Source organism: Oncorhynchus mykiss, chromosome 12 (genome assembly GCF_013265735.2).
Source record: "Oncorhynchus mykiss isolate Arlee chromosome 12, USDA_OmykA_1.1, whole genome shotgun sequence".
Classification (NCBI taxonomy): Eukaryota; Metazoa; Chordata; class Actinopteri; order Salmoniformes; family Salmonidae; genus Oncorhynchus; species Oncorhynchus mykiss.
Window position 1 is genome coordinate 8,277,628 of NC_048576.1, and position 13,568 is coordinate 8,291,195.

Sequence of the window (13,568 nt, forward strand, 5' to 3'; positions counted from 1 at the left end):
AAACTAATATTTTTCAGTTACATAACTGGTTTGTATGTTGTCAAAATAGGCAGTCATGGGCTTGACTGGTTCAAGCCCAGTCAGAGGCAGATTGAGGGAGGAAGTGAAGCTGCCAAGCTAGCACAGTGACACTTGGATAAGCTAGGGAGGAAGTGAAGCTGCCAAGCTAGCACAGTGATACTTGGATAAGCTAGCACGGTGATGCTGGTGACACTTGGATGAGCTAGGGAGGAAGTGCTGGTGACACTTGGATAAGCTAGCATGGTGATGCTGGTGACACTTGGATAAGCTAGCACGGTGATGCTGGTGACACTTGGATAAGCTAGCACGGTGATGCTGGTGACACTTGGATAAGCTAGCACGGTGATGCAGGTGACACTTGGATAAGCTAGCACGGTGATGCAGGTGACACTTGGATAAGCTAGCATGGTGATACTTGGATAAGCTAGCACGGTGATGCTGGTGACACTTGGATAAGCTAGCACGGTGATGCAGGTGACACTTGGATAAGCTAGCACGGTGATGCAGGTGACACTTGGATAAGCTAGCACGGTGATACTTGGATAAGCTAGCACGGTGATGCTGGTGACACTTGGATAAGCTAGCACGGTGATGCTGGTGACACTTGGATAAGCTAGCACGGTGATACTTGGATAAGCTAGCACGGTGTTGCTGGTGACACTTGGATAAGCTAGCACGGTGATGCTGGTGACACTTGGATAAGCTAGCATGGTGATACTTGGATAAGCTAGCACGGTGTTGCTGGTGACGCTTGGATAAGCTAGCACGGTGATGCAGGTGACACTTGGATAAGCTAGCACGGTGATGCTGGTGACACTTGGGTCAGAAAAGAGATCCAAACTCAGTTCTGGAGGCTCTTCAATGAAACCTTATTATTAAGCCACGTTGGGCTTGTGCAGTATTCTCATATTTATTTGTTGAATATCACCCAACATATTGAACAACTCAAAACAGTCACATCTTAGTTCAGATGGATGGGAGCTTTGAGTGGGAAACACAGAAAGAGAGATGTGTTGCCAACAAAGTGGCATGTCTCTTTAACAATGGTTATCAGCATCAGACCTGGTTTAAATAAACATCCCTTTAATTTTAAAATACTTTACCTGCCGTCCAATAGTCCCATAATGTGCAACCGTGCATCAGACCGGATCAATCAAATGCTCAAAGTATTTGAAAGAAAGCAAATACTATTTGAATCCAGCTCAGACGGACAGTGAAAAGGGCAGGGCGGGTTGAGCTGAGCAAGTCCAGGAAGCCGTGTCCAATCAGATTGAGGTCTTCCACGAGGTCTTTGATCACACTGATCAGCAGACTCAGACCCGCCTGCTGCTGAGGAGAGAGGGAAAGAAAAACGGAGACAGTCAACAATACTGACTAACCATACCTACACTAATATGAACAGAGACACTCAGTACTACTGATGGACTAATGGCTGACCACACACTATATTTCACAAAAGTATGTGGACACCCTTTCAAATTAGTGGATTTGGTTGTTTCAGCCACACCCCTTGCCATCATACCATCATGGCCACCTAATCATCCCCAGCGTACAATTGGCTCATTTATCCCCCCTCCTCTCCCCTGTAACTATTCTCCAGGTCGTTGCTGTAAATGAGAATGTGTCCTCAGTCAACTTACCTGGTAAAATAAAAAAAAGCATATAAAAATCACGCCACAGGGCCTCCCGGGTGGCGCAGTGGTCTAAGGCACTGCATCGCAGTGCCAGCTGTGCCACCAGAGACTCTGGTTTCGAGCCCAGGCTCTATCGCAGCCGGCCGCGACCGGGAGGTCCATGGGGCGACGCACAATTGGCCTAGCGTCGTCCGGGTTAGGGAGGGTTTGGCCGGTAGGGATATCCTTGTCTCATCGCGCACTAGCGACTCCTGTGGTGTGCCAGGCGCAGTGCACGCTGACCAGGTTGCTGGGGGCACGGTGTTTCCTCCAACACATTGGTGCGGCTGGCTTCCGGGTTGGATGCGCGCTGTGTTAAAGAAGCAGTGCGGCTTGGTTGAGTTGTGTTTCGGAGGACGCATGACTCTCGACCTTCGTCTCTCTTGAGCCCGTACGGGAGTTGGGAGTTAGTAACTACTAAAAGTCAGTTTGTCAAACGTCTGCCCTGCTAAAGCTGCCCGGTTAACGGTTAGTGCTGTTATTGTGAAGTGGAAATGGCTCACAACGGCTCACAAGCACACAAGCTCACAGAACGGGACCGCAAATATACAAAATAAATGAAAAAATAAATAATAATAATTATTGTCTGTCCTCGGTTGTAACACTAACTACTGAGTTCCAAACTGCCTCTGGAAGCAACGTCAGCACAATAACTTAGTCGGGAGATTCATGAAATGGGTTTTCATGGCTGAGCAGCCACACACTGCTCAGCCATGCCAAGTGTTGGCTGGAGTGGTGTACATCTGGAGCAGTGGAAACGCATTCTCTGGAGTGATGAATTCACCAATTGGCAGTCCGACGGGCAAATCTGGATTTGATTTTGATTTCATTTGATTAGGATCTCTTTTAGTCCCCATTTGGACTAATCTTCCAAGAGTCCTTAACATTAAAATACAATTTATAATACAAACCCACTTTCACATATAACACACTATTACAAACATACATAATACACTAGCATAATGACCCAATAAATACTCAATATAAAAAAATATTGATTCTTCATCTACTATAGTCCCACAACATTTAAATTGTTTTTAAATAATGTTTAAACGTATATATTGAGAGGTTTCTAGTTTGCTCAGTTAATTTATTCCATTTCTTTATTGCTCTAAATCGAAATGTTCTTTTGCCCATTTCTTTTTTCTGTCTGGATAACACACAGATGGTGGACAATCTATTCCTAGTATTTACGGAATGTCTGTCTCTTAACCAACTGAATACCATTGTGAATAGAACTTGGCCGTTTTAAATGATGTATATTATAAAATAAGATAAGCATGTTTTTTTCAATTATCTTGTCGATTGATGACCAACCAAGAACACTGCGCATGACTGCAACAGAAGAACCATATCTCCCACTTAAAACAATCCTTGCTGCTTTATTCTGTGCATTCTGCAGCCTCCTAACTTCACTAGATGATGCATTTCCCCAGACCACCGAACAGTAGTTCACTTGACTCTCAACCAATGCCTGTGTTATTTGCTGAAGGGTTTTCCCTGGTAAATATTTAGCTATCCTTCTGATTATGCATGCTGTTTTAATATATATTTTTTTTTACATAGATTAGTGATTTGAGACGACCATGATAAGCAGTTGTCTAGCTGCACTCCCAGTAGTTTGGTTTCTGCCACTTCTTCAATTTGTACTCCTCCCATACTTAATTGTATCCCATGCTGTTTTGGTATTTTCCTAGTTGAACAGACCAACATAAACTTGCTTTAAACACCAAGAAAACCAAAGTTGTTTTGGCAAACCCATTTCCTGATAATCTTCAAATCTCCTTGCAAAGCTTGCTGTACCTGTTGAACCGATTGTCTTGCTGCATAAATTGTAGTATCATCTGCAAATACAGTGCCTTGCGAAAGTATTCGGCCACCTTGAACTTTGCGACCTTTTGCCACATTTCAGGCTTCAAACAAAGATATAAAACTGTATTTTTTTGTGAAGAATCAACAACAAGTGGGACACAATCATGAAGTGGAACGACATTTATTGGATATTTCAAACTTTTTTAACAAATCAAAAACTGAAAAATTGGGCGTGCAAAATTATTGTTTTTTTATTGCTGTCCTCTATCCCCAAAAGGTTAATACCTACCCTAAGCAGAAACTGGCAATCGCACAAAACTGAAAGCGCAAACCACCGCATGTAACGATGGAAAGATGACCGGGAATATGGCCGAATACAAACAGTGTAGTTATTCCCTCCGCAAGGCAATCAAACAAGCAAAACGTCAGTATACGGACAAAGTGGAGTTGCAATTCAACGGCTCAGACATGAGATGTGTCGCAGGGTCTACAGGCAATCACGGACTACAAAAGGAAAACCAGCCATGTCACGGACACCGACACCTTGCTATCAGACAAACCTTCATTGCCCGCTTTGAGGATAATACATTGCCACCGACGCGGCCTGCTACCAAGGACTGTGTCCCCCCCTCTACTTCTCCGTGGCCGACGTCAGCAAGACATTTAAACGTGTCAACCCTCGCAAGGCTGCCGGCCCAGACGGCATCCCTAGCCGAGTCCTCAGAGCATGAGTAGACCAGCTGGCTGGTGTATTTACAGACATTTTCAATCGCTCCCTATCCCAGTCTGCTGTCCCCACATGCTTCAAGATGGCCCCCATTGTTCCTGTACCTATAAGAAGGCAAAGGTAACTGAACTGAATGACCCTGAATGACTATCGCCCCATAGCACTCACTGCTGTCATCATGAAGTGCTTTGAGAGACTAATCAAGGATCATATCACCATCTTAGATGTCACCATAGACCCACTTAAATTTGCATACTGCCCCAATAGGTCCACAGACGATGCAGTCGCCATCACACTGCCCTATCCCATCTGGACAAGAGGAATACCTATGTAAGAATGCTGTTCATTGACTACAACTCAGCATTCAACACCATAGTACCTTCATTGACTACAACTCCATAGTACCCTCAAGTTCATCATTAAGCTTGAGGCCCTGGGTCTGAAGCCCACCCTGTGCAACTGGGTCCTGGACTTCCTGATGGGCCACCCCCAGGTAGTGAAGGTAGGAAACAACATCTCCACTTTGCTGATCCTCAACACTGGGGACCCACAAAGATGCGTGCTCAGCCCTCTCCTGTACTCCCTGTTCACCTATGACTGTGTGGCCATGCACGCCTCCAACTCAATCATCAAGTTTACAGATGACACAACAGTAGTAGGCTTGATCACCAACAACGACAAAACAGCCTACAGGCAGAAGTTGAGGGCACTCGGAGTGTGGTGTCAGGAAAACAACCTCTCACTCAACTTTAACAAAACATTATATCACTCTCAAACAACAAAACAAAGGAGATGATTGTGGACTTCAGGAAACAGCAGAGGGAGCACCCCCCTATCCACAGATGGGACAGCAGAGGAGGAGGTGGAAAGTTAAGTTCCTTGGCGTACACATCACGGACAAACTGAAATTGTCCACCCACACAGATAGCATGGTGAAGGCGCAACAGTGACTTGGCTGTTCAACCTCAGGAGGCTGAAGAAATGTGGCTTGTCACCTTATAAACCCTTACAAACTTTTACAGATGCACATTTGAGAGCATCCTTTCGGGCTAGATCACCGCCTGGTACGGCAACTGCACCACCCGCAACAGCAGGGCTCTCCAGAGGGTGGTGCGGTCTGCCCAACGCATATTCTGGCATCAGGATATCCTGGCTTCAGGGCCTGAGCAACAGGCAGTTTACTTTGGGCACGTCGTTCAGCCGGAAATTGAGAAAAAAGGGGCCTGGTCCCTAAGAAGTTCTCACAAATGGACCACTAGTAACTTTATTAATGATGTTTACATATTTTGTATGTTACTCATCCCAGATGTATATACTGTATTTTAAACCATCTATTGCATCTCGTTCATGCCGGTCGGTCATGGCCCATCCATATATTTATATGTACAGTTGAAGTCGGAAGTACATACACTTAGGTTGGAGTGATTAAAGCTTGTTTTTCAACCACTCCACTAATTTCTTGTTAACAAACTATAGTTTTGGCAAGTCGGTTAGGTCATCTACTTTATGCATGACACAAGTCATTTTTCCAACAATTGTTTAGACAGATTATTTCACTTATAATTCAGAAGTTTACATACACTAAGTTGACTGTGCCTTTAAACAGCTTGGAAAATTCCAGAAAATGATTTAATGGCTTTAGAAGCTTCTGATACGCTAATTGACATCATTTGAGTCAATTTGAGGTGTACCTGTGGATGTATTACAAGGCCTACCTTCAAACTCAGTGCCTCTTTGCTTGATATCATGGGAAAAATCAGCCAAGACCTCAGAAAAAAATTGAAGACCTCCACAAGTCTGGTTCATCCTTGGGGGCAAGGAAGGTACCACATTCATCTGTACAAACAATAGTACACCAGTATAAACACGCAGCCGTCATACCGCTCAGGCTGGAGACGCGTTGTCTCCTAGAGATGAACGTACTTTGGTGTGAAAAGTGCAAATCAATCCCAGAACAACAGCAAAGGACCTTGTGAAGATGCTGGAGGAAACATATACAAAAGTATCTATATCCACAGTAAAACAAGTCCTATATCGACATAACCTGAAAGGCTGCTCAGGAAGGAAGAAGCCACTGCTCCAAAACCACCATAACAAAGCCAGACTACGGTTTCCAACTGCACATGGGGACAAAGATCATACTTTTTGGAGAAATGTCCTCTGGTCTGATGAAACAAAAATATAACTGTTTGGCCATAATGACCATCTTTATGTTTGGAGGAAAAGGGGGAGGCTTGCAAGCCGAAGAACACCATCCCAGTGTTCTTCAGGAGGGACTGGTGCACTTCACAAAATATATGGCATCATGAGGAAGGAAAATTACGTGGATATATTGAAGCAACATCTCAAGACAGTCAGGAAGTTAAAGCTTGGTCGCAAATGGGTCTTCCAAATAGACAATGACCCCATGCATACTTCCAAAGTTGTGGCAAAATGGCTTACGGACAACAAAGTCAAGGTATTGGAGTAGCCATCATAAAGCCCTGACCTCAATCCCATAGAAAATTTGTGAGCAGAACTGAAAAAGCATGTGCGAGCAAGGAGACCTACAAACCTGACTCAGTTACACCAGCTCTGTCAGTAGGAATGGGCCAAAATTCACCCAACTTATTGTGGGAAGCTTGTGGAAGGCTACCCGAAACGTTTGACCCAAGTTAAACAATTTAAAGGCAATGCTACCAAATACTAATTGAGTGTATGTAAACTTCTGACCGACTGGGAATGTGATGAAAGAAATAAAAGCTGAAATAAATAATTCTCTCTACTATTATTCTGACATTTCACATTCTTAAAATAAAGTGATGATCCTAATTGACCTAAGACATGGAATCTTTACTCAGATTAAAATGTCAGGAATTGTGAAAAACTGAGTTTAAAATATTTGGCTAAGGTGTATGTAAACTTCCGACTTCAAATGTACATATTATCATTCCATCCCTTTACTTAGATTTGTGTGTATTAGCTAGTTGTTGTGGAATTGTTAGATTACTTGTCGGAATTAGAAGCACAAGCATTTCGCTACACTCGCAATAACATCTGCTAACCATGTGTATGTGACCAATAAAATGTGAATCTGCCACCACCATGCTTCACCGTAGGGATGGTGCCAGGTTTCCTCCAGACGTGATGTTTGTTATTCAGGCCAAAGAGTTCAATCTTGGTTTCATCAGACCAGAGAATCTTTACTTCTCATGGTCTGAGAGTCCTTTCGGTGCCTTTTGGCAAACTCCAAGTGGGCTGTGATGTGCCTTTTACTGAGTGACTTCCGTCTGGTCACTCTACCATAAAGGCCTGATTAGTGGAGTGCTGCAGAGATGGTTGTCCTTCTGGAAGGTTCTCCCATCTCCACAGAGGAACTCTGAAGCTCTGTCAGATTGATCATTGGGTTCTTGGTCACCTCCCTGACCAAGGCCCTTTTTGCCGGGCGGCCAGCTCTAGGAAGAGTCTTGATGGTTCCAAACTTCTTCCATTAAGAATGATGGAGGCCACTGTGTTCTTGGGTACCTTCAATGCTGCAGACATTTTTTGGTACCCTTCCCCAGATCTGTGCCGACACAATCCTGCCTCAGAGCTCTATGAAAAATTGCATCGACCTCATGGATTGGTTTTTGCTCTGACATGCACTGTCAACCGTGGAACCTTATATAGACAGGTATGTGCCTTTAAAAATCATGTCCAATAAATTGAATTTACCACAGGTGGACTCCAATCAAGTTGTAGAAACATCAAGGATGAGCAATGGAAACAAGATGCACCTGAACTCAATTTCAAATTTCATAGCAAAGGGTCCGAATACTTATTAATTTAATCTGTTTTAGAAAAAGGCTGTAACGTAACAAAATGTGGGAAAAGGAAGGAGTCCCTTTTCCACATTTTGTTGTTACAGCCTGAATTTACAATAGATTAAATTGAAATTGTGCCACTGATCTCCACACAATACCCCATAATATCTAAGTGGAATTATGTTTTTAAAAATGTTCATATATTAATTAATGAAAAGCTGAAATGTCTTGAGTCAACAAATATTCAACATTGCTGTTATGGCAAGCATAAATAAGTTCAGCATAAATTCAGGATTAAATATTAGCTTAACAAGAAACATAATCAATTGCATGGGTTCACTCTGTGTGCAATTGTTGTGTTTAACTCTTGAATGACTATCCCATCTCTGTACCCCATAAAATTATCTGTAAGGTCCCTCAGTGAATTTTAAACAGATCCAACCACAAAGACCAGGGAGATTTTCCAATGCAAAGGAGGGACTAATAACACAATTGACAGAGTGAAAAGGAAGCCTATACAGAATTAAAATATTCCAAAACACACATCCTGTTTGTAACAAGGCACTAAATACTGCAAAAAATGTGGCAAAGAAATGTAGCTTTTGTCCTGAATACAAAGTGTTATGTTTGGGGCAAATCCAACACGTCACTGAGTATATCTCTTCATATTTTCAAGCATGATGGTGGCTGTATCATGTTTTGGGTTTGGGAGTTATTTTAGGATTTAAAGAAACAGAAAAGAGCCAAGTCCAGGCATAATTCTAGAGGAAAACCTGGTTCAGTCTGCTTTCCAACAGACACTGGGAGACAAACTCAACTTTCAGGAGGACAATAACCTAAAACACAAAGCCAAATATACACTGAGTGTACAAAAAATAAGGAACACCTTCCTAATATTGAGCTGCATCCCTTTTGCTCTCAGAACAGCATCAATTCGTCAAGGCATGGACTCTACGAGGTGTCTAAAGAGTTCCACAGGGATGCTGGCCCATGTTGACGCCAATGCTTCCTAAAGTTGTGTTAAGATGGCTGGATGTCCCTTGGTTGACAGTGGTGGTGGTTGTGGCAAAGCCAAAAAGCTGAAGATAATGTTGTTTTGGCTGCAAGTGAGCCAAATGAAAAGCCGGAAGTGCCTTAACCAACAAAACATGCAGTCGGTGGAATTAATGAATACCATTTCTATTTATCGATCTTGCTAGCGCCTTCCTGATACAAATGAGAGAACAGCTCACTGTGACCAAGTTATTCACCCTAGCGTTGTTGGTTAGGCTGTTTTCGTGCTGTTTGATGACTGAAGTTTTGCTAACGTTTACTGACACTGGTCATATTCAACGCGTGGTGCGGGTTTGACAATTCATCAGTAATTCTTTGCTCTGGCACACTCAGACGAGGGTGCTCTGAAATAGGAGTAGATAGCCAGAGTGAATTTATAAACAAACCCTTTGTGACTTAACTAGTGACAACCATGATTATTCCTGTTCACAAAGAGCTATAGCTACCAGAGAGGAAGAGAAGGAGAGAGGCCCAACTCTGCGAAAAATCTCTCCCTCCAGCAGGTGGAATTTTTGCAATTTTCCACCCACCAAATTAAAAGTTTTGTATAGAGGTCAATGAGTGTCGGATTTGGTTAACAACAACAAATAAATGGCTTATTTGCTATTTATGTAATGCTTAAGTTGTTATGAGTGTAATGATTTAAATTAGGGCACCTGGCATCCTGGCAACTTCGAGAATTAATATATCAGTTGTACCTGGTCGTTACTACGTACCAATTTGTTCACTAAACCATGTTCAAATGTCTGTTTGTGAACACACTTCTATGTTAAATAAATACATAGTATTCAGATTTTTGTTTTTTTACAGGAATGAAAATAGACTGCAGTTCCGCTTTTTGCCACAAGGCGCCAGGAGTACCTCATGATGTAAACAGTCTCTAGAGCAGCAGCTCCACGGTGACCGAGCTGACGTTGATCATCGATGAATCCGGGTCTAGAAGGCACCAATGTAACCGGTGCTGTACCGCCCCGCGGTGTGTGATTGAGATTAAAAACGTGGACTTCGGAGATCAGGTTGTTTTATTGGATGAGATTTCTCGCTCCTGAATCCCACAGATCTAGCCACAGTTCACACAGACAATACTTTAGCTAGCTAGTAGCCACATGTTGCATTTAAAACGTTAATATCATCCTAAAAAGTACAATTCCAATAGCACATTGACAATACCATCCACTTATGAGTAAACTCTAAATATACAACATTATTCATGAACAAAACACTGTGTATGACTTTGTGCTTAAAGGAATCGTAAGTTGTCTGAAGACGACAGAAACATCGTTCCTACCTCTCCCAGTGCATCACAATGACTTGAGCATGCAGGAAAACCGTAAGAAGGCGCTCCTGGATGCAGTAATGCATAATAACAAATCAACACGCTATATTTAAGCAATAAGGCCCGAGGGGGAGTGATATATGGCCAATAAACAACGGCTAAGGGCTGTTCTTGCGGAGTGCTAGGACACAGCCCTTTGCCTTTTGGTATATCGGCCATAAATTACAACCCCCCGAGGTGCCTTATTGCTATTATAAACTGGTTACCAACGTAACTAGAGCGGTACAAATAAATATTTTGTTGGTCTGACATTCCACAGCTTTCAGTCAATCAGCATTCAGGCCTCAAATCATCCGTCTAACAGTGGTTCAAATATATGAACCACTGTTAGACGTGCAGATTCAGAAACATGTAGTTAGATTTGTATTGTCTTTAACAAAATTAAAATAAACTTTTAAATTGAACATTTACCTCATCATCATAAAACATACACGACCCCTTGGTCAATGGTCAAAGGTCATTTGAAAAGCCACACCTACTACACCTCACCCTGATACCATATAAACTGGCCCATGAAGCAGACTGCCATTGTGTTCAAAGGTAAGTGAGTGAGTGTGTTTGGAGTTCAACATGTAGCCTAGCCTATGATACTTTACTTACATCAATTTGATATGTAAACGCTTGTGGTGGAACTGTTTCAGGTTTCATTAATTCCTCAAGAAGGCCATCTATTCTACATAACTGCAGGAAAAATGGTGAGTTATTTTTAATTCAACATGACTGCTTTGTGTTTTGTTTTTCATCTCTGAAGTTGTGCTTTCCTGTGCTAATTTCCTGTATTTTGTTCATATAGAATGTACATTCAGGATAAATGAGAACTGATAATGAGTTGTGAGATTTGTTGGAGGTGACAGTTTCTTCTCTCAGCTTTGTAATGTCAAGATTTATGATTGCTGGGCTCAGCCCCCCCCCCCCCCCCTTTTATAAATTATTGATCGACTAAAGAGTGTTTTTCTTGACAGAGGGAGTGCATTTCCGTCCACATCGGCCAAGCAGGAGTCCAGATGGGCAATGCATGCTGGGAGTTGTATTGTCTGGAGCATGGCTTCCAGCCAGATGGGACCATCCATGCGAACACTGCTCCTCAATTGACTGACTCATCGTTTGGCACCTTCTTCAGTGAGACTGGGGCTGGGAAATATGTTCCCAGGGCCATCTTCTTAGATCTGGAGCCTACTGTTGTGGGTGAGGACGAGGAAGCTTGTATAATGGTTTGCCCTACCCTGGTCCCAGATCTGTTTATACCAATTCCTATCAACATGCTGACAACAGCTTTTGCCAAAACAGAACTGTTTGCTCTGACTTCTGCTACAAACTACACTAACTTAAATGTTAGTGTGCAGGTTTTTCCCTTTTGAATTTAGAGGTTTTGCTGCTACCAATTTGAGTTGAACATGCCAATTCTCTTGTGTTAATGAATGACCATAGGAGTTGGTAAAACCACACAAACTCATGAGACCAGGCTATGACTGCCTGATATGGAAAACAATTAATTCTACAATGAGCCTAGTATGTGGCCCTTGTGTAGTACTGAAAATATAATTGGTATGTCAACTTTGTTTTCAGAATGATAAGCAAGCATTTCAGTTTAAAACCAGTTGTATTTGGTGCATGTGACATTGATTTTTGTAGATGAGATCAGGAATGGCTGTTCTGTGGTATGACATTGTGTTCATATGTATGTCCATGATTTGTTGTAGATGAGATCAGGAATGGCCACTACCGTCAGCTGTATCACCCTGAACAACTCATCAGTGGCAAGGAAGACGCTGCCAATAACTACGCTCGTGGCCATTACACCATCGGCAAGGAGATCGTGGACTCTGTCATGGACAGGATGCGCAAAATGGTGCGCTGCTGAATGATTAAAGGGCCACTGCTGTTTACCATCCAGTTTAGATCATTTAAATTGACATCATTGACTGGTTAGCTTGGCTCAACTTTATCATAACCCCAAAAAATAAGATTGTTTAGTTGATAATCTTTCAAAGCTCCAACATTCGGTGAATTACTAATGATCCCATGTCTTCTGTTGTCAGGCTGACCAATGCACTGGACTACAAGGGTTCCTCATCTTCCATAGTTTTGGAGGAGGGACCGGCTCTGGTTTTACTTCCTTGTTGATGGAACGCCTGTCTGTGGATTACGGCAAGAAATCCAAACTAGAATTCTCAGTCTACCCTGCTCCCCAGGTGTCCACAGCAGTGGTGGAGCCCTACAACTCCATCCTGACCACCCACACCACCCTGGAGCACTCGGACTGCTCTTTCATGGTGGACAACGAGGCCATCTTTGACATCTGCAAGCGTAACCTGGGAGTGGAGCGGCCATCTTACACCAACCTGAACCGCCTCATCGCCCAGATTGTCTCCTCCATCACAGCCTCCCTGCGCTTCGATGGAGCTCTCAACGTAGACCTGACAGAGTTCCAGACCAACCTTGTGCCTTACCCCCGTATCCACTTTCCCCTGGTCACCTATGCCCCCATCATCTCAGCAGAAAAGGCCTACCACGAGCAGCTCTCTGTCCCCGAGATCACCAACGCCTGCTTTGAGCCGGCTAACCAGATGGTGAAGTGTGATCCCAGACGCGGCAAGTACATGGCCTGCTGCTTGCTGTACCGCGGCGACGTGGTTCCCAAAGATGTCAACGCAGCCATCGCCAGCATCAAGACCCGGCGCAGCATCCAGTTTGTAGATTGGTGCCCCACTGGGTTCAAGGTGGGGATCAACTACCAACCCCCTACGGCGGTTCCTGGAGGAGACCAGGCCAAGGTCCAGAGGGCTGTATGTATGCTGAGTAACACCACAGCCATCGCTGAGGCCTGGAGTCGTCTGGACCACAAGTTTGACCTGATGTATGCCAAGAGAGCCTTTGTGCACTGGTACGTTGGTGAGGGCATGGAGGAGGGAGAGTTCTCTGAGGCCAGAGAGGACATGGCTGCTCTGGAGAAGGACTATGAGGAGGTGGGGGCCGACTCTGGGGACGCCTGTGAGGATGAGGAGGATGAATACTAAATATGTTAATCCTGTTCTCTTAAAGGAACTTGTCCAAAGCAATTTTCAATAAAAACCAAATGCATTTGAGTTCTTGTCTTTATGTATTACTCAGTTTACAGTATCAGACTCTAGCTCTGTGGAGGATGTTCTCTGGAACAATTTACT

General features: G+C 43.5%; 1 protein-coding gene and 1 long non-coding RNA gene across 2 annotated transcripts; one reads left to right on the plus strand and one right to left on the minus strand.

Annotated features, from left to right (window-relative positions):
- Positions 1-913: 913 nt before the first annotated feature.
- On the minus strand, positions 914-10,911 carry LOC118937621. The gene is made up of 3 exons (XR_005034853.1): positions 10,357-10,911; positions 9,930-10,113; positions 914-1,350 (listed from the first exon to the last, which is right to left on the minus strand). It is a non-coding gene; the product is annotated as an uncharacterized LOC118937621 (long non-coding RNA).
- A 33-nt stretch (positions 10,912-10,944) lies between these two features.
- LOC110536916 (tubulin alpha-8 chain) lies at positions 10,945-13,490 on the plus strand. Its single transcript, XM_036936817.1, has 4 exons — positions 10,945-11,099; positions 11,367-11,589; positions 12,105-12,253; positions 12,444-13,490. Exons 1-4 carry the CDS (start codon positions 11,097-11,099, stop codon positions 13,419-13,421), a joined length of 1,353 nt encoding a protein of 450 aa, XP_036792712.1. The 5' UTR covers positions 10,945-11,096; the 3' UTR covers positions 13,422-13,490.
- Positions 13,491-13,568: the final 78 nt, after the last annotated feature.

What these genes read in the sequence shown, in the direction of transcription:
- LOC110536916 (XM_036936817.1), top strand. An exon ending in TCTGGAGCCTACTGTTGTGG is followed by an intron (nt 11,590 to 12,104) that starts GTGAGGACGAGG and finishes GATTTGTTGTAG; the next exon opens with ATGAGATCAGGAATGGCCAC. An exon ending in TGGACAGGATGCGCAAAATG is followed by an intron (nt 12,254 to 12,443) that starts GTGCGCTGCTGA and finishes TTCTGTTGTCAG; the next exon opens with GCTGACCAATGCACTGGACT.